Below are 27,529 nucleotides of genomic sequence, written 5' to 3'. Positions count from 1 at the left end.
CTCTGCACTCACTGAAGAAAAAAGCGATGAAGATCAGAGTTTCGGTGCAGGATCGATCACTGAGACATTCACCACTGTTTGGAATGACACCATCTGTCCCATAAAACAAGCCACACTTCAAAACACATATTGAGCATCTGTAATTAACAAGACTGTTTGATACGAACGACGTTCAAAGTCCCTAACCTGTGAGAAAATATTTACAATGAAACCAGCATTCCTTGAAAGAATGCATGTTTCCTGCCACTTTGCATGCCCAAGTTTTAAATAAAGATTTTTTTACAATCAGTTAGCATTCAGACTAAGTGATGGGGATGACGCACCAACTTTTAGCTTAATATCTGTAAAATTGTCTGAGTTAAAGACACTTTTGTACATCCAATGATTATTTTCTGATCATTTCATTAAACACACGTCCACACATATACGCTGTCACATGCAACAACTGGCTCATTAATGGCAGAATAAACTGGAACTGAGCCACGATTATTAGTTTATTTGTAAAGCAGTGCTGTGAGGACTAAGAGGCTTAATCTTTGAGGTATTTTTTCTTTCACAATATAAGGAAAATGTCTTGCAGACACGTAATAGACACTGCATGTCAGTGAAGATTGTTCATTAGGTTAACAAAAGATAAAGGCAAGAGAATCCATCATGTTGTTTCCATTTCATTTTATTACAATTAAGTCTGTCAAAACAATCTGGTAAAAAAAAAAAAAAAAAATCCCCAGCAGGAAGTCTGGCCATGAACTGTGCCACTGCCTGTTCCAACTTCATGATTCTGTCTGTAGATTTATTAACCACGACTGAAGTTTCTTTGGCCGTTCGCCACCGCTTTTGTATGTATTGGTTTGCATAGCAACCCAAACATCAACATTAAATCCGACTCTTTTGTTTTTATAGGAGGGCAAACACTACATACCCATCAACACAGCCCTGCTGGTGAAGGCGGGAGAGCCGACCGCTGCGGTGGAGACAAAGGAGACACGCTCACGACCCGTTTCCCACCGGGACTCGGGGGGCAACTGGTGAGAGCCCGGATCATTACTGAAAACAGACCCTTCACCGACCAAGTGCTTCCAATTTTCTCTTATTGCAACAATTCTTTTTTAAAGGCCCAGCATTCCTTGAAGGAATCCATATCACCCGCCACCTTTCATGTCAGAGTTTTAGACTAAGATCATTATAGAATTATTTAAATTGTGCACAATCTCTGGCTGAGGTATATTAGCTGTGGCAGCCATCTTGAATTGGATTGACTCCAAAAGTTTATAAGAGTTGCATTGAAATTCGTCCTCTGAGATATTTTGCTAACAAACAGGCAGAGTTCACATTTGATATTTATGCCTCCTTCTGGAAGGACTTTATCCTTTTTATCCCCCTTTACTTTTTTATTTAAAACCATCATCAGCTCAAAATTTGCATTTGTTTCACATTTTCTTTTGCAATCAAACTCCTGCAGACGTAGCTCTGCAGAGAAAAGAAGTGAAATTTATTTATATAGCACTTTTCAGCAGCAAGGCAATCCAAAGGGCTACTAACGTTATGTTGGCGCAGATCTGGTGCAACTTCTCTGTGAACCTGCAAGGACATTTAAAAGAAAATAAATCACCTTGTCTCACGCACGTAAACTAATCCTCAGACTGATGTAGACAAACAGATGAGACTCAATCATTTCTCCATTCTGCGCCAAAAACAATATTCGAAAACATTATTGTTCCCGCATCGCTCCGACTTAATTCAACAGGAGACTGTTTAGGTCTGACCTGAGGACAATGACAACCGGACCGGGCCTCAGTAAGAAATAAACACACGCCGCAGCTCCTGGGCTTTTAGCTCCTGTCAAGAATTTCCCCCAGAAAACACAGAGCCAGCGTCAAGACTCAAGCCTGCTTAAAACAATATTTGTGGAGCTCTCGGGTTTTCACAGGTCCTCCAAGTGTGTTTATTGAGGAGGTGCTGAAAAGCAGCAGTTAAACTGAGCAAACGGTGTGTGTTTTCAAAGTACAGTGCATTAATACTGTGCAGTGTTGGTTTAAGTTATTAAGTTCCTGCAGTTTTGTTGCTGAACTTGACTTTAGTGTAATTCAAAGATTCTTCAAACTATGTGGACTTTCAAAGGCTGAAGTTTTTTTGCTTTTCTTCTTCCAGGAACATCAAGATCTGCCCCGCTAGTGTTAAAACCTTTGACGAGATCACCATGGAGACCGGGACAAATGAAAACCATGAGGTGAGTTTTTTCTGCCTCAAAAGCAGAAACAGACAATGTGCTTTATGGCTCAAAGTGATAGTTCGTATGTTTTGACTTGGGGTTCTGTGAGAAGGACATGAACAATTAATATCTCACCTGTTGTAGATAGCTCTTTAAATGACCTTAGTTTGGAAAAATAGAATTGAATTCTGACCAGACCGACGAGCTGACAGCTAGTCCGGGTGAAACGAAGACCAAAGTGGATTGCTGCTGTCATAAAACATTTCATATTGATTCACACAAACACTATTTCGTAAAGCTTTACATTGGTAAGGCATTGTGTCATGTCAAAGTGACAGAAAATAGTGTTTGCATGAGTCAGAGTAAAAAAAAAAAGTTAAGTAATCCTTTTTAGCCTTTGGACTAGCTGTTGGCTCGCCAATCCAGTCAGAATTAAACTCTGTTTCTCCAGACTGAAGTCATTCTAAGATCTACCTCCAGCAGGTAAGATGTTAAATGTTCCTAACCTTTCCACAGAACCTCACTTCAAAAGACCTAAACTATCGTTTTAAGTTTGATCTTTGCTGCATTTTACCAAAGAAATAGTCATGAGGATTTATCCAGAAGGTTTTTAAAGTTACTCACTGCAAGCTGTGAAATCAAAAATATTGTCCAGAAATATATAAAATGGCACAGTTTAAAAGAGTTTACTCCAGTAGTTTTTCAAATATAATGAATGCAATTCTGAAATGTGGGTCCACACTCAGTGTAAACAAAGTGCTCAGCTGAATCATTATTACTCTTCAAATCTGAGCGTAAATCTGAACCACTGCATCAAAACTGTCATATGTCTCTGTTTGTGTCCTCCTCAGGGTCAGTCAGACAGCGGGATGGGCCTTTCTTCTGACAACATGAAGACGCTGATGCGATTCGAATCGTTGGCAGGGCGACCTCTGAGCATCATGGCGCTGGCGTACGTACACCTCAGTCCATCTAAAAGACAGGCCTGCGAGCAACAAATTAACCCAAACACTCCGAAGACGAAAGTGCAAAAGTACCTGCTAGGAAACCCGCCCGCTGTGCTGGAATGTAGACGCTGTAACTGTCATACAAACACACAAAATTTCTTCAACCTTAAAAAGACGTCAGCTGCTACTGTTTTCTCCTTTGTCTGAGCGTGAGGCGCAAAGGGGGAGGTGGGAGGGGGGAAAAGCTGCACGGTGACAAGCTGGAGAGCTGAAAACAAAAGCAAAGTGAAGTTTGTCTTTTATTTAGGAGAAAACACTAAAACTCTGTTTAAAACCAAGAGCCTCCTGAATGAGAAACCTCCCAAAAAAAAACCTCAAAAGAATGACGTAGAAAAACCGTTTCTGCTCTGAAATCCTGGGGATTCTTTACAACTCTAAGATGTGGATTCTGAAAACACATAAAGCTGTTGGAAAGGGAGAAAAATGTGGGACAGTGTGTTCTTAATTTAGGGGTTTTTCTATGAAAACGTCCAAACTGAGGCAGATTTCTGTAAATCTTCCTGTTATGAGCGTTTTCTGTCTGCGACTGAAGGTTTTAAAGTTTATAGCAGCTCGGAGGCAGGGTTAATTTAAACGGTCAAGCCCCTGAACTCAATAATTACACATTAAACCTCTATTGTTATTCTGCTTCGGCAGCACGGTTGCTAAATTTTAATACGGCAGCAAAGTTTTGGGGATGAAAGGACTCTAGTAATATACAGCAGCGAAATGACTTCAGGATTTCACTTAAGCTGCAAAGAAAAGAGACTAAATTTGTGGAAACAACATGAAAATCCTTATAAATTGCTGAGACTGAACATATAAATATCTGCTGGTGGTGGGAGAATAATATATGAGACGTGGTTTTCTGAGCAAATACACTCACAGCGTCCTTTAGCTCTTGAAACTAATCGTCGAGGGCTCGTTACGGGCCCAAGCATCCAGAGAATGATCTATGTTTCAGAGGGAGCACTTTTCTCGCTGAGCAGCCACTCAATCACTGCCACTTTTTAAACTTAAGAGGGTTTACAAGGACCTCCCCTGCTGTAGTGGCTCTGAATAGCCGCCCGCCCAACGCTCCTCCAGCCTCACTTTTATCTAAAGATACTGGAATTTTTTTTTGTTCTTTTCCAATTATATTTTTTTAACCAAACCTCTAAATCCCATAGTTTTTGCACTATAAATAACAAACAGGCAACCTGCGAATTAGATTATCTCAAAAGAGCAAAACTTTGCTTTGTTTCCAGTAAGTGTGCTTCCTCCATCCCGTACGGTCCCGTTTACCAGGTAATTTATTAATCAGGAAAACATTCCAGTACAGTGACGCGTCTTCTTCCTGCTGGGAACTGACCCTTCACTCTCAAGGGAGAAAACCTTGGAAACCCATGGCAACGTCCGAGACAATAAGACTCAGTTACTCATAATCTGGGACTCAAACGAAGCAGAAAAGCTTCAGATTATTGTTCGTATTTAAGGGCAACCTTTAAAAGCACATGAGAGCAGGCTGTTGTTGTGAGAGCTGTAAAAACCCGACTGTTCTGCATTTTACGCATGAACTGTACGACTCGTTCAACCATCACTGCTGAAGAACCTAATTTACTCTAGATTTTGATGATTTTAAGCTTTCTGAATCTGTTCAAGTAACATAAAAATCCTTCTCTATAGAATTTAGAAAGAAATAGTTCCTGTGCTTTATTTCTTGATCAAGATATGAAGCAAAAATAAATAAAAACAGACATTTTTATCACTTTTGGTCCCACTTTACACTAATGGCACCCTTAGAAATTACTAATAAACAAATTAACACTTGATTAACCATTAAAAGGCTGTTACAGTTCATTAGATAAAAAGGTTAATACTGTCTTGTTTCCTGCCAAATAGTGACCTAACATTTATATGTTTATCTGCAGTATTTAAATATCAAACATGCCAGTAAGTTACCTACATATAAGCACTATGAGCTGAAAAAACTAGCATAAAATAACATTAACTTAAATAAATTATCGTCACAAATAGAGAGAATGCTTCAATGTATGATTAGTGGGTTATAAATGTATAAAGTGTTTACAAACTCATGGATAACTTATTTATAAAGCAGTAATAAATCATTTATATAGGTATCCTCATTGTGACATATTACTTAATTTTTTAAAGCATTTTATCCATATAAGAGTAAGTTTGTAGCACAGGTCCGATGATTTGTCAGTTCTCTACATTCAAACTTTTTACTCCAGTGCGTTCGATGTTAAAAGTTGAGTTTGTGGCGAATTATTCATCTGTAAGTTGTCAGAAATTTATAAAAAACAAAAACAAACGAGAAACACATTTTTGAATAATGGTTTGTGTAACTCGTCAATGAAACTCATCCTTAATGTCTGAGAAGTTTAAACTTGAAAATATTTGACTTTAATGGTGAAGAATTATTTTGCAATTGAAAATGTTTAAAATGAAACATGAGCTCATTGATTGTTCGACTTATTTGCAGCAAAATTTATCTGTGATTGTAAAGACAAAAGATAAACTTTAATGATTATGTTCAGAATCAGTTTTTAGTTGCTTCACTTGCAGAATGTTCTGTATTTTTAGTTCACGTCACATTGCCCCATGAAATGCATTTATTTTAAAGCATTCGTCTCCATGTTTAAGTCGTGCTCCTCTGTGGGTTCTCAGGGTGAAGGCGGTGAGTAAAAGCAAGGAGTCGGTGCTGAATGACGCAGAGGAGAAGTTCCCACCCGCCGTCCCTCCTTTAGACTTCAGTCTGGACGACTCGGCTCTGGACGACAGCCTGGAGTGTCACAGCCCGCCGCCTGACTACAACTCTGTGGTGCGCTACTCCACCCCTCCTGTTTAAGCCTCAGAGAAATGGAGGGCGACGGCTTTTTCTCCTCCAAAGCATTCTGTAGCATCGCTTGAGAGGAAAGCACGAGGTTTAAGACATGACTCAAATCCACCTCATCTGCCCAGAGAGTCTACTGCGTGGCAAAAAGAGAAACCTGTGGACTGTTGCTTCTTTTCCCGTTTTTAAACGCTGCTGGTCCGTTCCACCTTCACTGTGACACAGCTGAAAACAGGCTCAGGTATTTCTTTGACATACTGTGAAACAAACAATATTCATTCCAACTTTAGCACCGATTCAAACAACTCGGGATGAGTATGAAGAAGAGTGGCACGCAGGAAGGGAAGGATTGCTCAAATTTATGTTTTTTTTGTGGTTACTTTAAAAAAAAAGAAGAAATAAATGAGTAATTTCATAAGAAATCTGTGGCAGCATCTAAACATGTGAAGGTGCAGGATTGCTCAGCTCAGAGCACAAGCAGATTAAAAAAAATGTTTGAGATTAGTGCTTGTGTGATTTCATGAAGTTCAACAAACTCAGGTTGATTCAGAGGGTTGAAAGTGTTGAAGTGTTAAAATCACATGTGAATGCAGGAAACAGGGTTCAGATTTACCACTACAGCTTGACCTTAAAGACAGTTTTACTTTCCTTTCATTTCACTCATTCTCCGGTCAATTCAGTGGTCAAGAAATGTTATTTAATTAATTTTTTTGTTTGTTCGGTCTAACCTGAAGAGTGACTAAAATCAGATTTGTGTATTTTTCTGTGTACAGATGCAGTTAGAGTAGGAGCGGGTTATTACAGTAAGCATGACAGATATTAATTGTGTATTTATATATCCAGTTAACACTGCCATTTATTCCTTCATTTGTCCATTTTTACTCCTGTTTGAAAGCGAACCAAAGGATTTTTTTCAGCTTAGTCTTCCTGGTCGTCATGCTGCTGTATTCACTGATAGCTAAAATGCAGGAATCCGCCTCCACAGGATCAGGTGGGCGAGTTAGTCTCTGAAAAGTTTGCTGTTCTTGCTAAGCTTTTTTTTTTTTTTTTGGTCCTGGATGAGTTAGCAGCAGCCTGTTACATTTACAACAACACGTTGCAGCACGTTTCAGCAGGTAACGCCTCGACGTCAACAGCTCCTCGTTTGTAAAACACTGTGCAAAACCTTCAGGCATGCGTTCAGCACACACACCCTGCAGACAGACAAAGAAACAGTATTTGTAAGTGAAAGTGAACTCGTGTTTTGTTCTGTGGAAAAATTAATATGCACTGATTCTTTATACCAAGTCTCATTTTTTACGTATTTTATTGAGGCAATGTTTGTGGGTCAAGTTTTGCAAAGATTTCTGATTTTATATTTTTTGCCATATTTAACTTTTATATTTATATATATATATATATATATATATATATATAATAGGAAATTAACATTTGCAGTATTTGTTGTATTATATCATTTTTAACATCTGTGTCATTCTTCAATTTTGTCATAAACTTTAAGTTTCACATATTAAGTTTCAGCCTCTGCTGCCATACATTTTTTAACCTGACTGCCAAGAGAAATGTGGATTTTATTTCATTATTTTATGAATATCAGTCTAAAAGTTACAGAAACAAACCACATGGAGTGTAAGTAGTTTGTCTTAAAGAAGAATGATGCTTACCAACACTGTTACCTGAGCGTATGAAGTAAATAAATAAAGATTTAGATATTTATACGTTTCATTCAGTCTTGAGTCTGTTTTTTTTTAAGAAAAGCGATCTCCTATTTCTCGTAGTCACTACACTGGTATTGTAAAAATTCTATATAAACATTTCTGATTTAAACATTTTTACTCCATTTGAGAGTTTATTATTTTCTTTCTGCCACAGTTTTAATAATTTATTTTTGTTGCTTTTGAAGAGTGCCCAAAATTCCAACCTAACTTTGAAACAATCCACATTTTAAACCTATGAACTCAGCGAGAATCACAAGGAGATCCCAAGTTTTAAAAGAAATATTAAAGCTGCTGCCAGTGACGCAGTATGGTCACCATGGTAACCACACCCACCTGTGTCTGTCACTCCCTGACTGCCAAGTTTAGGAGACGCAGATGAGAACACAGACTGAAAAAGAAAGACTCAGACAAACAGTCGCTGAGCAAAAACTAGGAGTCAGATTCTGAAAATTCTTGAACTGTGATCAGCAGATGTCTCCGATGGTCTCACAGGTGAGTTTGTGTCTAATGTGTTTTATGTAGGAAATGTGATAAGTTAAAAATACCCTTTACTTCCAGTTTTGAAGATAATAGCTGAATCTGTGGAAGCTTGGGTCTAAACTTTCTGTATTCTGCAGGTATTTAAGAAAAAAACAGGTGAAAATAAGACAAAAATCTCTACGTTTTGATCTGTAATTTGTATATGCACCAAAAAAGAGTCATTGTACAACATACAACTACTAAAAGTCAAAGCAGTCAATTTCCAATCGATCCACACATTTTGATGTATAATTTGCACATTTTGTTTTAATGCTTATGCATTGAATCACCCTTAATAATATCACAGTGCATCCTCGGGTAAGGTTTTCTTTGCAAGAGGAAGGAAAAACTAATTTCAAGGTTTTTGTGGCCTTCAAATGTGCATTGATTGTCTTGACTCTTTTTCTTTCAAAGATGGCAGTAAAAAATAAAAACATCAAAGGGTGAGGTATCTGCAGAGAAATGCACCAACACACTCTTCTAGTGGCTCATAAGATCGAGAAGGATCTTCAATCCACATTTGTAGATTTCTGTGTGTAATAATGAACTTTATAAGTGAAACAAAACTAAAAATTACAATTCATGTTGATGGTTTTTATTCTTTGAGAGAATGTTGGACAAATACAATGGGGTTAGTTTGTTTTTGTTTCTTTTCTTTCCTTCCTGGGCACAGAAACCCATAAAAACTATGGATGTTATCGTACCTTTGAAGAAAAATCATAGTTTTCTAAAAATAAATAGTTTTTCCCATCCCTCCAGCTTTCTTGGAGTTTGGGTTAAAAGTTTGTAAAATGGCATAAAGAGTGACAAAGTTGATGTGAGGAGGAAATTATGATGAGCTGCAACATTTAGACATTCACACATCAGGTTTATTTTTTAACTTTCTATAATGGATAAAAAAATATATTTTATGTCCTTATCTTTTTCTGAAAGACTTCTAAAAAACAGGATCTTAAGTTTGTTAAATACTGATAAATAAAAAAATCATCCTCTGCTTTGAATGAAGCCACAAAGCGCAAAGTTTCTTTTCGACCTTTTGTTATGTGGTCTACAGTAAAATATGATATTTGTTTCATCTATAGAGTTTTACAGTTTCACATATTTTATACCTAAAGGGAAAAAAACGATTTATCTTCCCTAATAAACTTTCCTATAATTTTATGACAACAGCCAAACAGAACAAAAAAAGGAAAACTACCAAGAATTTCTCTCAGACAATGATCCTGTTAATCACCCCCATGACCACTCGTTTTTATCTTAAAATCTCTTGCACAATGTGTGTGTGTGCATGTGTGTGTGTGTGTGTGTGTGTCAGGAGACTATTCTTCAGCCCGTTGATTCAGTAAATCAAATAGATCTGATTTATTCCCACTCAGTTTTGTTTAGATCAGAATGTACTGTCAGCTCCTGCTCCTCAGACGGTGAAACCCTCACTTCCTGACCGTCACAAGGTGTCGGCAGTCTGTCTGTTCTCCGGGACAATGTCCCTCTGAGCTGGAGAGGAAGGAACTCTTAATCATCCTGATCACGACCGGAGGGCGCCACACACGGGGCCTTCCTATGGGGGCCCCTGGCCAAAGGTGCTGGGTGTGTCCGATGGGTCCACACACACATTCGCTGCGCCTGTTTGTCCTCACAGGCTTTACGGTAAAGGTAGAACATTAAATTTAAACTCATGTCAACAACTTCCTGTGTGGACTATTTCAGGAATACACGACGCAAACAAACAACGGAAGGACTTAGGAGGGGAGAGGTGCATTTACGATTGTTGTACTTTTTGTGCTTTGTGGGCCTTCACACAGTGTTTTTCCAGACTTGGACAAGTTTGAGAATCACCTCATGCAGAGTTAAAGCTCTGCAGGGATGAATCCCGATCATTTATTCAGGCAAAGATACAGTGTTGATCTGGTTCAACACTTGGTTCGACATTTACCATGACAGTGAGCGACTGAACCGACTGAAACAGCCGACGTGATGTGACCCAGTCAGAACAGACTGCTGAGCACCTTTAGGTAAACCTCTTCAACAGACTGAACAAAATATTAATTATTAGTTTTAGTCTATGGTTGTCAGCTCCCTAATAATTCCCAAATCTCATCCAGGACAAGTTGCAAGAAGGATGGCACATATATTCAAACTTAGCAAACACTAAAATAGCTGCAAGTCAATCAAATTTACAGATACTGACATAAAATCCCCAACATATACGTGAGCACTGACAGATCGTTCAAGATCTTTATTTAAACATTTGCCATTAACTCTGCCTGTTAGCAAAATATCTTAAGAACCACTAAGCAGATTTTAATGAAACCTGAGGAAAGTAATCATTGGGTGTACATCAACAACTGGTCAACTTTTGGAGCCAGACTCATTCAAGATGCCATTTTGTGCAGCTACTGCTGCTTGTTTGAGGCTTGATTTTTAGCCTGTTTCTGTCTGCCTCTCTTAGGTTTGCTGTCAGGGAGTGAGAGACACAGGTAGGTGTGTGGATACCGTGGCGACCACAGTGAGCCTCTTCTGGCATGTATAACATTTATTTTGATCTTGGTTCTCTCGATTCTTCCTAAACAGCTCATACATCGAAATTGGGGCTTAGTTTTCATTTGAAATATGAAAATGCTGAAACTTTGGGCAGTAGCTGCTTTGGCGTCCTTCAAAATTATTTCAGAAAACTTTTAGTTTCAATGAATGTCCTGTTTGTATCTGCCACACACGCACGCACACTCCTACACACAGGCTGCACAAACAGTTTTGTTTTCCTCATTTAACAATTGCACTCTTAATCCTCTTAACCCCCTCTCCGACCTTCCTTTGACCACTTCCACAGCTTCTTCCCAAAGCAAACAGAGCTGCATAAACACTCCATTAATCAGCAAAAAAAAAAAAAAAAGCTGCTAATGAGTTCAGGGAACATCTGAAGTTATGACCATAAAAACATCTGTGACACAGCTTGAAATCCCATCATACTGAGTCTCTGATCAAACAGTACAATCACGCAAAGAATGAAAAAGGAGGAAGAAAGAAAGAATAAAACTCCTCCCTTGAACACAGAAACCCCCGAACAATGACATTCCCAGACCCCTGCACATCAAGGATGAATAGTGGGCATGCCACAGTCCCTCCTGTCACCTAAATGCAGAACAACGGTTTGGATACGTTCCCTTTAAAACAATTAACTTTATCCCACCTTTAACAAGCAAAGCAAAAAGGTCGAGCTAATTTGAGTTCAATAAAGAGTCTATTTTTTGAGCTTCAGTCGGGAAAAGACATATACAAGCAGCACATCAGCTGCGTAGTCATGTTAAATATGTTTTGTTACATTTTTAATGATGAAGGAGCTGCATTATTGGGGAAAATAGCTTGAATAATTTAAATTACATAAATTACATCACGAGCAGCATCAATAAAGTCTTCATGGGTGACATAACTAAAGGGATAGAAAAGAAGTCTGTGGAAAAGTTATGAACAATTATTATCTTACTTGTTATAGATTTCTCTTAAAACAACCTCAGTTTGCAGATATAGTTTAGTTTTGTTAGGAATCCATTTTGATCTAGCGTTTAGCTCATCAATCCGGTCCAAATGAAACTATTTCTTCCATCTTAGACCATTCAAGGAGTTATCGGCACACTATATATTTTCATAAATGTCTAGTGCATTTGTCTGGCCCAAATAAATAGCCTACTATGTTGTTTTATTCAGTTCTGTATTTTAAACAGTCTTTTAAGGCCCAGCTGTGAAGGAGGCTTTCAAATCAGTGACACCCGAGTGAAATAGTTGAAACCTGACGGTTGCACCACAGAAGCTGTCAGGTGCCACTCAGATCAGTAGATGCGTGTAAAACTGGGTGACAATCCAACAGAAAGGGTTATTGTTTGTACAAAACCTCATCAACCTCATTTGGATCACTACTTCCGTTTAAATGTGGGTTCAAAAGTTTGCGTTTTCATTAGAAAAACATTAAAAAGATGAAACCAAAATGCTTCCTTGGTAAGCTGACACATCAGTAAACCCAACAGTAAAACTATTTGGGGGTTTCATGGCTGATTTATGGCAACTTCAGCCACATAATTGCAGTGCAATAGGATGTAGCACGGATGAAAAGGGGCACGGAGCAACCAGCCGCTGCTGCACATTTACAAACCGCTGGAGGCGACAAACATGGAGGTTTGGTGTTCAACCGAACATGGAGCGCCGCCTTGCAGCCGGGCGGCCAACAGAAGCAGCAGAACTGCACAGGGACCGGCGTTACACGACAGACATACAACAAAACAAACCCATCGTGTTCACATTAATTACGTCTCTGTAGTCGCAGCTTCTTTTCCCAGGCCCTGCTGGTACACAAACACTCCGTACGCCTCCTACCTCCCGCTGAGGAGGTAAACAATGGAGTGGGGCTCTGAATTGGAAACTAGTTGAAGTTTGGTTTTAGATATTTGTGGGCTCTCGCTGAACCATAAAGAGGCAGGATATGATCTCAAGATGTCTTATCTGATTTAAATCATTTTCTAATTACAACCAGGAAGCAGAGAAACAGAGAAAGAGGGGAAATCATGAATAAAACCATTTTTATGATGTTTTTCTGCTTTCATTTTTCACTATAAACATGCCAAACCAACACATTTAGAAGCTCCCTTGAAAAATAGAACATGATTTCTAATAAAAACTTTATTAAACCTAAATATTTATTAATTTTAGCAGAATAAATAGCACATTTAAAGCAATATTACACTTTCTGCAACTCTGCGGATCCTTATGAAATGGTTCCCGAACAGCTTGTGACTCTTCTTATTGGAAAAGTCTGCAGATAATTTGTTTGTCATGGTCAAATACGTCAATGAACTAACAGAACCACCAAGACACCGATTTTACAGAAAGACAAAATGTTGCTTTGATTAAACTTCTTCCATGAACGAGTTCCACAGCTGCCCATCTTTTATTTAATCAACAACACTCGCACTTCGGTTTATTTTAGGCTGCAACGATCTGCATTCAAAACAAATATTCCTCAACAAATATTTTCCTTTTAAAAGCCTGTTTTACGTTATTTATAAAGACAATTGCTGGTTCCTTTTAGAAAATTTAAAACATGCGTTTCAACCTTGTTTATGTAACAATTAAGGGAATTTTTTCTTGTTTCTGAAAGATGAGCAGAAATTACTTTATTGGAAGGTTTTTGGTGTTTTAGTTGGAGTAGTGGAGGAAAACAAAAACACAGTACTTGGTACTTACTGAGTACTTACCCAGTGAGTACAAGTACATATCTCGTAAGTATCTGGTAATTACCCTTTAAGTACCAAGTATGTACCCATTAAGAACAAGATAGCTACAAAATAGGTACCTGGTAAGTTCTTGATATTTACCCTGTTAGTTCCAGGCATGCACAATTTAAACACCATGTATGTACCTGCATGTACCCCAAAAGTACCAGATATGTGCCTCATAGGTACCTGCTAAGTACCAGGTAAGTACCTGGTAAGTATCTGCTATGTTCCAGGTATGTATTTGCTACATACCTGGCAAGAACCAGGTATTTACTCTGTAAGTATTAAATAAATACTATGTAAGTACTAAGTGCATACATGTTAAGTACATACTAAGTACCAGGTTAGTATCACGTAAGTACCAGGTATGTTATATGGTTTGTATCAGGAAGAAACCAGGTAAGTTCCAGGCTGTATTATATTTTACGGTTAAATATTTCCAGTAAACAGTTTGTCGCAGATTCTTTTAAGTCTTTACCAAAGATAATCTAACTATTTGTAGTGGTTGTATGAACTTATATTGGGAATGTCCTTTTTTTCACTTTGCACTTTGTTTTACTAAAGTATGAAGTCCCTTTGTGGGTAAAACTTTCTGGTATTTAGTTTAAAGGTCGATGAAAAGCGATGAACAGTGTTATCTAACTAAATTAAAAGCAGTTGGATGAAGGAAGCGTGATTGTGTGCGTACGTTTTGCAGCTCTTCTGCCAGTATCTACGTTCGTCGGGTCTTTGTTTGTGACGTCCTGCTCCACAGATGTTTTATATTACAGATGTTAAACTCGTCACCCATGCCTCTGTGTGTCGGCAGCGTAAGGCTAAAAATAGCAGCAGATGGTCCAGTTTTCTCCAGAGAAACGCTGTGGTCACGTCAGTCAAATCTGTGAATTTTTTGGCTGCTTGACCTCTGACTCGTTTAGATCTGAAACACTGCAGAGTTCGAGAGGGGAGGGAGGTGCTTTTTATGTAATCCTGTCTTTTTATGTGATAGTGGTGCTCTCTGTTTGTTGACACTCAGCACCATGGCAGAAAGGAGGAAGCCATCTTCACTTTAGTGAAGTGAAGAGATCCCAGCAGCACCCAAATTAGCAGGAGATTAAAGGAATATGTAAGTTTCAGAAAGCAAATGAGAGACAGATCAGAAGAACACATTGTTTGAAATCCAAGTGGAAGTTCTCACTGACTTAATAACTTCAGGAAATTAGTCACACAGAGAAGACAACAGGTTGTTGTTGTTGTTGTGGTACAAATTACCCAACTTGACCCTTCAAAACATCCTCTAAAGTACCCAGAATCATCTTCCCAGAGGCTTCTTTTCGGTGCAGATGTGTTGATTCAATTACCAGCAGTTTGTGGAAAATTATAAAACACATACAAATATATCAAGGAATATATCAAGGAACATATCAAGGAACAAAACCAAGGGGTTTGAGAAACATTAGGTGTAAAAACACAAAGAGAAAAAGTCTAATAATACAAAAAACACAATTTAAAAATATATATCTGCAGATTATACCTGAATTTCTCCTTGAATTGAAGGTTAACTGAGTTCCTGATGAATGTCAAGAAGTCATTTTATAAATAAAATTAATAAGAAATTAAATGACATAAGGATAAAAAAGTTAAGTGGACAAAACAGTGTCTTTTGGTGACTTGCAAGCTCTTCTTTATTCTGTTTTGGGCAAACAAACAAGTTACCAAACAAACAAACACATAGAGAAATACATCAATAAACTCCTGGGACAACTCTTTAGACAACTCAACAGCACCATCTAGTGGAGGAGTCCAGTTCCTGCAGAAACACAGACTGCTTCAGGAAAACACACCCGAACAATAACAACAAAAGTTGGTTCAGGACTTTTGCTGTTGGTATATTTTACAAAAATAAAAACTAAATTGCTTCACTCATTTTACTGAAAACATTAAACCACCTTCATGTTGTGAATTCATTTTGTTGTTGTGAATTTCCACGTTAGACTGCATGAAATTAAATGGAAAGAAATAAAATAGGAAGTCTGCGGCAAAACAAAATGTGGGAAAATAGTCTTTCTAGGCTGCAAAAACATGCAACTGCATTCAATTATGTGCATTTTTAAAATGACTTACAAACCCAAGAGCTGCAAAAAGCTCTACAAAGAAAAGTACAACATAAAGACCTAAATATATGGCTATATAGTTACAAATGTGTAGTGAGAGAAATAAACGCCATGAAAAGTGTGAGACACCTCAGATAGGGGTAAACGTTTCATTAAAATGTGTTATTGTTCATTTATTTCAAAGGTCAAAGGTCTTATTCTTTTATTCTTAAGAAAAAGCTGTTTTATGTATATTACATGTATTGTAATGTAAGTGTTTATGTGTAATAGTACAATAAAATGATTTTTTTTTTATATATATATATTGTCCCCTAATGAGAAGACTTGTTGGACTTGTTGGTGCCTCACCATGATAAATTATGTAAGATTGTTTAATTTAACTGGATTCCAGGAGCAGAACCAGTCCTCAAACACTCTACTTTCTCCTTCTATAAACAACTCTTCACACCATGTTTGTTTTCTTTCCTCCCTTCAGTGAACTTTTCTGCTGATCCTCAGGTGAAGGTTGCATGTCGCCATGTTTCTGTTGGTGGAGGCTGACCTCCTGAGGTAAAAAAAAAAAAAAAAAACTTAAGTCCTTTAACCTTTTACTAAACGCAGTTTTGCAAACTTTCACAAGATGGCGTCAGTGGTTCTTTGACCTGCTGAACTCTGCAGGTCAAAGAAGGCTCTGATGTGACTCAAAGCATGACTGGAAACGAGTGTGTTTCTAGAACTATATGTTTGATAAATTAAATAAAAAATGTGAGAGCAAAAACATTAATTTGGGTTAAAAAAATGCTCATTTGACAGCTCACATAACTCTGATGTGACTTTTTAAATTATTTGAGTAATCGTACTAAGTGTAAATCACATGCATAAAAAGCATGTTTAGTCTATAAAATGTAAGTAAAATCTTTAATAGCTTTAACGTAAGAAGCTGCAGAAGTGGCTCTGTTCTGTTAGATCTGATATTTGTTGTCTTCCAGCTCACTGAGTGTGTTACACATCAGTTTAACTGTCTCGTAAACATTTTGTGGTCAATAAAAAGATGCTTTGGAGACTTTCACTCAGAGTCTTGGGCCTGAAGCTGAATTTTGACTCGTTGTTGTTCCTACACAGAACTTCCTGCAAAATGTATCATCTGAGGCATGTAAGCATAAAGTAAAAGCTGCACCCCAGCCCTTGGTGAAGCCACGGAATAACAGATTTATTGTAGTTTCTTCAGAGGAGAGCTGGAGTGTTTGTCTCAGAGGGGGGCTGCAGGGGTTTCCTTGTAACCGGAATTAGCTGTGAAGTGCGACCTTGAGGTGTGAACGGAATCCGAAAGAGAGAGAGAGAGAGAGAGAGGAAAAAAAGTCTCTCATACTTTGCACCTCGTTTACAAGTGAATATCTTAACAAATAAGTCGGGGTTTACGTGTGAAGCGTGGTCACAAAGCGCTGGGTTCCCACAGTAAAGTGCTTCACATCCACAGGAATTTAAAACTTTTCCGATTTTATGTTTGTCCGAGTTTAATTTTAGGGGTGACAATTAAAGAGATTCAAAATCACACATCATCATTAAGTTGTATTGAAAGTGTTTTTATTTTGTTGTTGTTGTTGTTTTGTTTTTTAGTTTTCTTCATGAAATAAGTTCTTTGTGATAAAAAATGAATCAGTGCGTAATTACGCACAGGCCTACTGTGTGCGTCTGGGGACGTGCAGCCTGAGTTTATTGCTGCTTTGTGCAGCTGATAGGTCGTGGTGATAATTTATTCATGGAGCGGAGAGCTCGTGCTCAGGATAGGCCCACTGTCAGATGATGACGCGCTCCGGGACAGGCGCAAGGGACAGCTGGGCCAGCAGCACTGGTCACTTTCTTTTGGATGCAAATCCACGAGAGTTGAGGAGTTGGCTGACGTCAGGCAGGCCTTAGTAGACCTTTAGCTTCTTGTCAACTGAGACACATCATGTGAGACTGGAGATAGACTGGAATTATTTCACTTTGGGGACCCGTTTGGACTACAAACCGCACAGGAATTGTTTTTTTTTTTTTTGACAGTTTCAGGGTCATAATGTCGCCGTAACCCTCTGTTGCTGAAAGAACATTAAAAAAAACTTTCTTCGAAACATGTACGTTGGATATCTACTGGATAAAGAAAGCGGCATGTATCACCAGGGACCAGTGAGAAGATCGAGCATCAATCTGCCTCCACAGAACTTCGTTTCCACGCCACAGTACCCCGACTTTACCGGATACCATCATGTGCCAAATATGGATACGCACACACAGTCCGGGCCCAGTTGGGGCCCTTCATACGGCGGGCCAAGAGAGGACTGGGGCGCATATAGTCTGGGACCTCCTAACGCTATCCCGCCCCCCATGAACAACTCGTCTCCCGGACCGGTTCCGTACTGTTCCCCAGATTACAGCCACATGCACCCCCCCGGAACCGCGGTGCTGCAGCCGCCGCCGGATAACGTTTCTGTTGCGCAGCTTTCCCCTGACAGGGAGAGGCGCAGCTCCTACCAGTGGATGAGTAAAACCGCGCAGTCTTCCTCCACAGGTGAGACCTTCATCTGGGGAACTTTGGTCCGTTTAAGGCGAAGGACGAGTTTCGGTGCTCGGAGCCAAAGAATGTGGATTTTACGCAGACGCACCGAGAATCTCCTTACAAATTATGTAAATGAACGATTTTAGTTTAATAATAAGAGGAAATAGATTAAAAAAAAAACGGAGCAGAATAAACGTTAGAAGGAGTTGTTGGTTATGTGACACTTTAGACTTGTCCATATTTAATAACCTAAAATCAGATTAGTGGCTAAAAAGAAACAAATAAAAATAGATATTAAAAGGAATCACAACGAGGCGTCTTTGGGCTGTTTCTGTGTTTTATAACTGATGGCTGACAGTAAAGCTGAAGCCTGTATTCTCTCCTAATTTAAAAAAGGTGAGAGGAATCGGCGCCATGCCCACTTGTGATGGTAATGTCATTATTCCTGGAGATGTGAGGTTCTGTGTTACATTGTTTGTTGTGCCTTGTGCTCTCCGTCATATCCAGGCCGCGGCCTCTGCTTTCAACACCTCCTCACTTTGATATGCGCCAACCTCCCTTCCTCTCCCAGAGTTATATGACCGGAAAGAGTGACTTTTTCACAGCTAATACCTCAAACTTTAACAAACTACACACTCCGGCTTTATCCTTTAACGATTCTACTCTTTTCAGCGTATTAGGGTGACTATTCAGAGACTTTTACAAACCTTCTCATCTTTATATGTTTGCCTTTTTCTGCGTAAATATAAAAAAGTTGAATTATTTAAACAAATTCAACCCATTTTCAGAAATATCCGCATTTTACGCAGAATAAACTTTCTACATTCTTGTCTCCCCCCCCCNACAGCCTCTTTTGTTATGTGTTTCTCCATAACTGGTCAGAGGAGGATGTTTGAAATTCACTTCCATCCGAACCAGATCAAAAAGCTCAATTTGCGTATCTGTGGGTGGAATCAAAGAGATGTGGATTTTATGAAGGCACGCAGCCTGCTCGGTGGGGAGCTCCCAGTTCAGCCGCCTGGATTCACACACAGCTTTCCCTGAATGAAACGAAATACACAAAATGAAGGAGATTTGCTTCTTGTATTTATTTATTTATTTCTGCCCCGAACAGGTAAAACAAGAACGAAGGAGAAATACAGGGTAGTGTACACGGACCATCAGAGGCTGGAGCTGGAGAAGGAGTTTCACTTCAACAGATACATCACCATCAGGAGGAAGTCTGAGCTGGCTGTCAACCTGGGGCTGTCCGAGAGACAGGTAACACTTTTCATTTCCCCACAATTACAGCTCACATTTATGATAAATAAATAAACAAATAAATTAAAGCTGGCATTAAAACTCAAACAGGCAGGCCGAAAATCCTGTTTTTATGTGGCTCTAAGTCTATCCTGGAGATTTTCTTGAGAATCTGTTTGAGGCATAAATGTTTTTCTGTTCTAATCTTGATGTTTAAATGAGCAGATTAAAAAAAAACATTATTTTAGAAGCTACTAAAATAATGTTTATTAGGTAAATGATGTGGTAAAAATGCCTCTTAGTTATCTTAGTACTCTATAAGACAAGTAAAATTATATAAATAAATAAAATATTAATATCTTGTCTTTTAGCCCAGCAGGGTTTTATGTTATATTTATTTTTTAATCTTTGATCCAAAACTATTTAAATCCTGTCTGAAGAGTACCAGCAATTATTTTTTATTTGTTGTTTATGTAGAGCTGTTTGTTTGTCTGTTTAATGGTTTAAATTTAATTTATTTAAATTACTTCTTCATTGTGTTTAATCTTATTATTTTTTAAACTTTACTTTGGTAATTTTTTTAAGCCTTTTGGAACAGTTTTCCCCCTTAAAAAGTACTCAGACTGACTGTTTATATGCTGCTTTTGCAGAGCTTTTTATTTTTAATGTATTGTGAAATTATTTATTTAGTTTTTTTGTTATTTATTTTATTTTATTTTGCTATTTTTTATTTAATTCAATTCTATTTTTTAATCCCTTGGTACAAAAGCATTTGAATTTTTCGTGAAGAGGAGCAATTATTGTTTATTTGTTGCTCATGCAGAAGTTTAATTATTTATTTATTCAAGTAGTTAGTTTTGTTTTATTTAGTCAAAACTGGGAAAAGCATTAAGAACATTTGCAACAAATATTCTCTCATGTCGTAGGTTTTATTTATTAAAAACCAAAACATTTAGAAAGTTTAAAAAATCACCATTCAGTTTCCTTTTTCTGTTCTTTTTTTCAGGTGAAAATCTGGTTCCAGAACCGCAGAGCCAAGGAGAGGAAGCTGATCAAGAAGAAGATGGGCCAGTCGGACGGCAGCAGCGGTTCCGTCCACAGTGACCCTGGTTCTGTCAGCCCTCTGCCGGTCCCGGGCTCTCTGAGCCCCACGGAGATCCACAGCTCTCTGTACCTCCCTCAGGGAATGAACACCCTGCCGTCCATCAGGAACATACAAGTGAAAAGTGAACATACTCTGTGAAAAACGTTCACGTGGACCTCCTCTCCAAACTGAGCACTCCCAACACGCTGACAGAACACTTGACACGCAGCAAAATAAAAAAAATAATGATGAAAAACAAAGGATCCGAACTCACGAGGCTGCAGATTTGATTTATAGCAACAAAATGCTGGAGGCTCTTCAAATAGTGCTTTTTATAGAATAGTTCTAATGAAAGGGGTGAAATGTTGAAAGCTTTAAATTGTTTGTGAGTTTATAAGATATAAATATTTGGTTTTGTATGTGATAAAGCGTATGTGTTTGTGAATAAAATTAGGGGGGGAGAAATCGGATAAGATGGAGCTGAACCAAAGTTTACTTGACAAATCATTTACATGTTTTCAGCACAATTTTGTGCATAAAAGCAGCTGGTACTGGTAAAATAATGGTTTCTTTATAAGTGTAAATAAAGTGTGTTTTGTAGTTTACTTGTCATTTTAATTTTTTGAGGCTGTGAAAAGGGTTTTTTGCAGACTGAATGGACAGGTGATGGCCTGAAGCTGGTTTTTAGGACCACTTTTATTGGGTAATATTGTTTGTTCCAACTTTTTTTTTGCGTTGACCTGCGTCCATATAGGCTCTGAAAGGGTTTGTTTATCATCCCTGAGTGGCGGAAGTCGGTCTGTCACAGCTGTACCAGAGTCTTCCTCCCTATCTGTCATGTCTCGCTGTGATCAGACACCTTCAGCTCTGCGGGATGATTAGAGACCCGCTCCACCTATACGGCAAGCGGATATGTCATATAACAGTCGGCTTTAGGTTCGACAAAGCAGAACGTCCTTTCGTTCAGTTCTCACATTTCAAATATTCTCCCTGTAGAAGAAGAGATATAACTTTTTTTTTCTTATTCGTGTGTTTTGTGCTCCTGATAGTCAACAGTAATTAAAGGCCTCGCGTTCTTCGGGTGCCGCCTTTCATGCCAGAGTTTTACAGTAAGGTCGTCTGATGTTGAGAAATGTTTTGGTCAACTCTTGAAAAGGTTAAAACACAATCTCAAACACTATCACGACATGTCATGTTCAGAGTATGTGTTGTGAATGCCTCTCAGCTACTACCACACCAAAGTTCAGCTCAGTATATGTAAAATCGACTAAAATATAGCTTTTTGTGTGTTTCCTAAGATCAGATAGCTGCAGCGGTAATTTCATATCGGGTTGGCTCTGAAAGGTAATCAGTTGTAGACGTATATCCAATGATCATTTCCTGAGAGTTTCATTCAAATTCGTCCAGTGGCTCACAAAATATTTTGCTAACAGACAGACAGAGTTGACTCGAAACTGAAAATGAACAATCTTTTGAACTAGGATCTTTTACTTTCTGTCAGAGCTCAGAACATGTGCTGTGGGTCAGTCTCAGCTACTACCACACCAGATTTCTTTAGCTCGATATCTGTAAAATTGACTGAATTAAAGCCATTTTTGTTTTTTGAGTGAGTTGGCTGTAATCTGGCTGACTCCAAAAGGTAATCAATCGTAGATGTACATCAAATAATTGCTTTCTGATCATTTCATTCAAATCTGGGCAGTGGTTCATTAGATATTTTGCTCACAGACACACATACACATGGGCAAAAAACACTTTTTAACTGTCGAATTAAATTAGTTAAAGTGACTTTCTTACTAGTTAAAATTAAATTCAATACAATTCAAGATGGCTGCCACAGCTAAAGGACATTAGCCAACACAGAAATGACTGTAACTCAGTCATTTTGCAAAAATTGATGTGTTTATGGCTCTTTACAAACTGATTGTGACATTTCACCACAAGATTCTATTTAACACATTTTTTTCAAGGTTTGACCAAAACACTGTCATGAAAGGTGCACAATATGCAGTCCTTTAAGAAAAAAAAGTGCCTTTAATTAACATCATTTTTTTTAATTAAAAAAATGATAATTAAAGAAAAATGATGATTTTTTTTAATTAAAAAAAATGATTGGAACTAGAAACGAGTCTTAATTATATGTAACAACGGCCTGCCATAAAACGCGCTGCTCTTCTCTCGCGTCAGTGCGCAGGCGCGCAGGATACGTCATGAGCGTCTTACTCCCCAACATGTCGGACTTTGATACCATTTATGAGTTAGAAGACGAGGAGGATGAGCACGTAGTGAGCGAGGAGAACTTGCCCAGATACTGCCCGGAGCCCGTGGTCATGCGAGGGGCCGGGCACATCACCGTGTAAGCAGAACTGCGTCCGTAGTTTCTGTTTGTCCCCGAAAGGGGGGGGTCGCTTTGTTTTTCTTAGCCCCGTTTAGCTAATGCTAACCTGTGAGCTAACGTAAAAGAAAATAACAACAATAACACAGACAGTCAAGACGCCCGTCAAGTCGGGGCTGTAATTATTTTTCTGAACTACACCGGATAACCTAAAAGTAACCGTCTGTCGTCCCCATGGCAACCGTAAACGTTTCTGCTAGCAGTCGATATTCACGTTAGTTGTGTTTACATGAGTTTAACCGATAGCCAGGGGTCTTATCTCCGCCCGTCCTCCTAATGTTTATCAGCCGCCTTATCAGTGCCACCGCCTTGATCCCGGTGTTACACGCCTGTATTACATTTTAACAAGTTTCAGCATTGTTTACACGTGAAGGTCAGCCCCTCTGGGATGGACGGAGACCCGTTCCCTTCACCGGGGTGGTTGTCATTTCAAGGACATGAAGCTTAAAGCATGTTAAATCGCCACCTTCATCTTCATCTTCGGCAGGAAAAGCCGAGTCCCTTTCTTCAACTTGACAGGGGGGAAGTTAGGGAGCAGACATCTGAGACCACAATCCCATAATAAGCACTGTGACTAAAGGCACAGATTTGTTCATATAACAAAAACAAACAGAAGACACACCCCTGTCTGCCATCTCTTTTGTTCAACATTTAATAACCATCTTCCTCTTGTAAAGATGGGAATATTAACACTAGTTTGTACAAAAAATAAGTAAAGTGGTGATGATACTTAACTATATTAAGTAAATATCAAACTTCAGTCCAGATAGACTTGCTGAATACAAGCTGGACTATCAGTGTAAAAGCTTTGTAACTGTGTTTTTATTCACTGTCTCATGCGTACATGCTTTTATTTAAAATAAAGGCCTAAAATTCCTTGAGGGGAATGCATATCGCCCGTCGCCGCTCATGCCAGAGTTTAAAACTGAGGTCATCTCATGCTGAGAAATGATGGCGTTTTTGGGTCAAACCTTGAGAACAACGTCGTCCTTCGCTTCCTGACATGCGGTATCGTCAGATGATGTGTCGAGGATGACTCTCAGCTACTACCACGCTGAATTTTTAGCACACTGCCTTTAAAATTTTTCGAACTGTAGCCATTTCTGTGATTTTGAAGGTCAGTGAGCTGTGGTGGCCATCTTGAATCAGGTTGACTCCAAACATTTTTGAGTTTTAGATGGACATCCAATGATTACTTCTCTGCAAGTTTCATGAGATATTTTGCTAACAGACACATGGACACATGCAGAGATGGGCGATAATTAGCACACTACAGTACAGGACTGCTTCAACACAGGCAATGATGCTTTATGTAGGTTTAGAAACTTCCTCTCACCTTTGTCTTTAATGGTTGTTTGATTTTAATCGAAACAAACAAAACTAAACACAAAGTATCACATGACTTTGTTGGTGTTGGTTATATTAATCATAAAAACGTTTGATTTCAAGTTTCTCTAGTCTATTTTGGAGGACTCTTATTCTGGAATGTTTTAAAAATGTTACACATTTCTTTTTCTGTCTTGTGTAAATAATAATTTAAATGTAAAGATAATAATGCCCAGCTGTTTTATTAAAGGGAGCGTTCACACAGAACTGATGAGGAAAAGACGCTGTGTCTGATTTATTTATTCCTTCAAACTAAATTAAAATAATCTACATTGAAGTGAGCATCCAGAAGGGCTGCTTCAGACTTAAGTTTGTTCTCATCTTTTGTGTTGTTACATTAGAATTTAGAAGAAAAACTATTACCATATTAAATGTTTGTCCTTTTTTGTCCTCCTAGGTTTGGACTGAGCAACAGATTTGACACAGAATTCCCCTCTGTTCTCACAGGAAAGGTAAAACTGTTTTTTTATTTTTAATTTTCCTACATTTTCAGCCTTACTGGATACTTCCCGTTCAAATCCTTGCAGGAAGAATCAAGCAATCAAAGCTCCCGTGATTCTTTTGTTCTGCTGGTCCTTTAACAGCCCCAACTTCCCCAAACTATCCCATTCAGACTTCCCTGAGTGGGTTTGATCTGATGGAGATGCATTATAAGCAACGTGCCACACATTGCGTAAAAAAAAAAAAAGAGCCTGAATGTGCCGCCGTCCAGCTCTGTAAATGAGTAAGCTTTGTATAGGGGGCTCGGCTGGCCCCAGTGTTTCGGAGGGTCCAGCGCCAGGTGATAAAAGAATGAAAATGAGGACTCTGCCGCAGACAAGAAAGGGAAGCTTCCTGGGTCGGACGCAGAAACACAAAAAGGCTGCGGGGGTGAGAGCGGGCCGAGGGAAGTGTGGGGCAATAAAAAGTACTTTCAGCATTGTGACCCAGGGTGACATGTGATGGATGAGGTCACAATTATGATGATTGAAGGGTGCAGATCAGACCCTGCTGGGCTTTATTCTGAGCTCTTTGGCTGTTTGCAAAGAGACCTTTGCATCCTGTCATAAAAGATTACGACCCCCGTTTTATGGCGTACAGACTCGGTGAGGAATGAGCATTCATTCAAGTTGTTTGGCCAGCGCTGCCACAGGCACTGAGCTTATCTCTCCTTTGACTCCCTCCTCGCCTTGAACAGTCTGGAGCTCGGGTGGCAAGTCAGGGGTGTAGAGTTAGGAGATCTCATCTCTGGACAGCAAATATCTCCCTTTTGGTTTTCCCGCAGCTCTTTGATCCCTCCGCTCCTGCCTCCTTTTCGAACAGTTGACACCCAGAACCACTCGCGCTGCCTTGTTGTCTTACGTTTTCTCCCCTCGCTTTGCCGTCCCGCTTTAGGTAGCGCCGGAGGAATTCAAAACCAGCATCAGCAGGGTGAACGCTTGTCTGAAGAAGAACCTGCCAGTGAACGTGAAGTGGCTTCTCTGCGGCTGCCTGTGTTGTTGCTGCACAGTTGGCTGCAGTCTATGGCCTGTAATCTGCCTCAACAAGAGAGTAAGTCTCAGGCCTCTCGTTTAACTCTCCCTTACATCGGCAGGTGATTATTCCGGGCCATTATGGCAGCTCCGTTTGTGGCTCAGTGCACTCCTTCCCAGCTCAAGGGTTTGTCATTTAAAAGGTTGTGTTACCGCTCACCATTACTGACAACAAAGTGGAAATTACTGGCTGGTAAATTGGGAGTTCAGTCCATAAATCCTAAAACTGGGGCTGGTCACTTTTACCTGTTTGTATCTTAGAGTTATGAGTGTTTTGCTTCTATAATAAACTTATTTAAAGTGTTTTTTTTTCTTTTCTTTCTTTTAAAAGACAAGACGGTCGATCCAGAAGCTGTTAGAGTGGGAGAATAACAGATTATACCATAAGGTAAGGAATACTTCAGATTGAGTATGAGCTCCTGTGTGAAAGTGTTTCATTTGTCTGTCGGTGTGAGGCGTGAGCTGATGGACAACGATCGTTAGTCTGCTCTGGAAACTCCAACCTGCCACATAAGATCCTCAAAGCTTCTTTGAGACAGATCCAGAGGTCAGCAGTAAAAAGGCTGTGTTAATTTTGTTTTGTCTCGCAGCAACAAATTACAGCTAGTAGCCGTGCGACGATATAAAGGAAGCTCTTCGGGGTGTCTGGCCACAGTTTGACCTCTGTGAGACCAGACGGTCCTGCTGTCAGATCCCCCCCTTCCACCCCCGACGCTAAAGGGGAGATCTCAGACAGATTTTCTTTTCTTTGCGAGTGGGCGTGTCTTTGTTTCTGTTCAGGAGTGAGCCGAAGCGCTCATTCATTGTCTTCTGTTGTCCCTCTAGCTCGGGCTGCACTGGAAGCTCAGTAAAAGAAAATGTGAAAGCAGCAACATGATGGAATATGTGAGTATACAGCCACAACAAAGGGTTTTATCACACTTTATTTTAGTTTTTTAGCAGAATTGAAAGCAAAAATGCCTGACGTGGGATCTTACGAGCCAAGGAGGTTTTAAAATATGTACTACAGAAAAATATACAGAAAAAAAGTATCAACTTCCCAGCTAACTGTCTATAACTCAGTCAGTTTTACAGACACTGAGCTAAAGTTTGGGGTGGTAGTAGCTGAGAGTCGTTCCCAACATACTCCAAGTGCAAACAGATCGCAGGTCAACTTGAAATATTCCGTTCAATCTCGCATAAATAAGTTATTTTAAAGATTTCTCCCAAAAGCCTAAAACTCCCAACAGTTTCCCGATAAAATTAAAATCTCTGACATGAAAGGCGGTGGGACATATGTTGTTATAAACAGGTAGATAATATTTAATAAGTCATTTTAGTTTTATTATTTTGTTCTATTTTTGTTGTGTAAATAAAGTTAAAACAGATGAAATTCATAAATCAGCTCTGCAATAATTCAATAAAAAGACATTTACAGACATTATATTGATTTATTTAAATGACACTTATTAGCAGGAAAATGGCTACTAAAAATGAAATGTTTGAGTGTTTTTTTAGGTCTCAGAATAAAGTCTTTATTTTTCAGTGTCAGTGTTTGAACATTAGGTGTAAACATTGTGCTGATGTCCTGAAAGTCTGAACCTTCTGTGTTTTCCGTCTGCAGGTGATTCTTATAGAATTCCTACCTAAATATCCTATATTCCGACCAGACTGAGGACTGTTATCGGACAGGACGTGTGGCCCTTGAATCCTCTCCTTAGTGCCTTGTATATACAGTATGTTGGAATAAGGGTCTGCACCGACGTCTCTCGTGACAACCCCGCCCCGTACC

At 39.0% G+C, this 27,529-nt stretch overlaps 3 protein-coding genes across 4 annotated transcripts in view; all 3 read left to right on the top strand.

Annotated features, from left to right (window-relative positions):
* Positions 1–7,763, top strand: part of kdrl (kinase insert domain receptor like) — a 44,870-nt gene extending 37,107 nt beyond the window's left edge. For both annotated transcript variants that reach the window (XM_037977416.1, XM_017408473.3), the window contains exons 27-30: positions 904–1,028; positions 2,152–2,230; positions 3,064–3,164; positions 5,869–7,763. In XM_037977416.1, the coding sequence (XP_037833344.1) occupies positions 904–1,028; positions 2,152–2,230; positions 3,064–3,164; positions 5,869–6,049 (486 nt within the window). In that variant the 3' untranslated portion in view covers positions 6,050–7,763. The remainder of the gene's footprint in view (positions 1–903; positions 1,029–2,151; positions 2,231–3,063; positions 3,165–5,868) is intronic.
* A 9,444-nt stretch (positions 7,764–17,207) lies between these two features.
* Positions 17,208–21,135, top strand: cdx4 (caudal type homeobox 4). Its single transcript, XM_017408212.3, has 3 exons — positions 17,208–18,155; positions 19,258–19,403; positions 20,389–21,135. Exons 1-3 carry the CDS (start codon positions 17,720–17,722, stop codon positions 20,623–20,625), a joined length of 819 nt encoding a protein of 272 aa, XP_017263701.1. The 5' UTR covers positions 17,208–17,719; the 3' UTR covers positions 20,626–21,135.
* A 1,535-nt stretch (positions 21,136–22,670) lies between these two features.
* chic1 (cysteine-rich hydrophobic domain 1) lies at positions 22,671–27,523 on the top strand. Its single transcript, XM_017408190.2, has 6 exons — positions 22,671–22,822; positions 24,645–24,699; positions 25,622–25,777; positions 26,090–26,146; positions 26,584–26,643; positions 27,362–27,523. The coding sequence occupies exons 1-6, from the start codon at positions 22,677–22,679 to the stop codon at positions 27,410–27,412; spliced, it is 525 nt and encodes a 174-aa protein (XP_017263679.1). The 5' UTR covers positions 22,671–22,676; the 3' UTR covers positions 27,413–27,523.
* Positions 27,524–27,529: the final 6 nt, after the last annotated feature.

The sequence above is a fragment of the Kryptolebias marmoratus genome, linkage group LG9 (assembly GCF_001649575.2).
Source record: "Kryptolebias marmoratus isolate JLee-2015 linkage group LG9, ASM164957v2, whole genome shotgun sequence".
Taxonomy (NCBI): domain Eukaryota; kingdom Metazoa; phylum Chordata; class Actinopteri; order Cyprinodontiformes; family Rivulidae; genus Kryptolebias; species Kryptolebias marmoratus.
The sequence above is the reverse complement of the archived record's forward strand: the minus strand, read 5'-3'. Positions and strand labels throughout refer to the sequence as shown.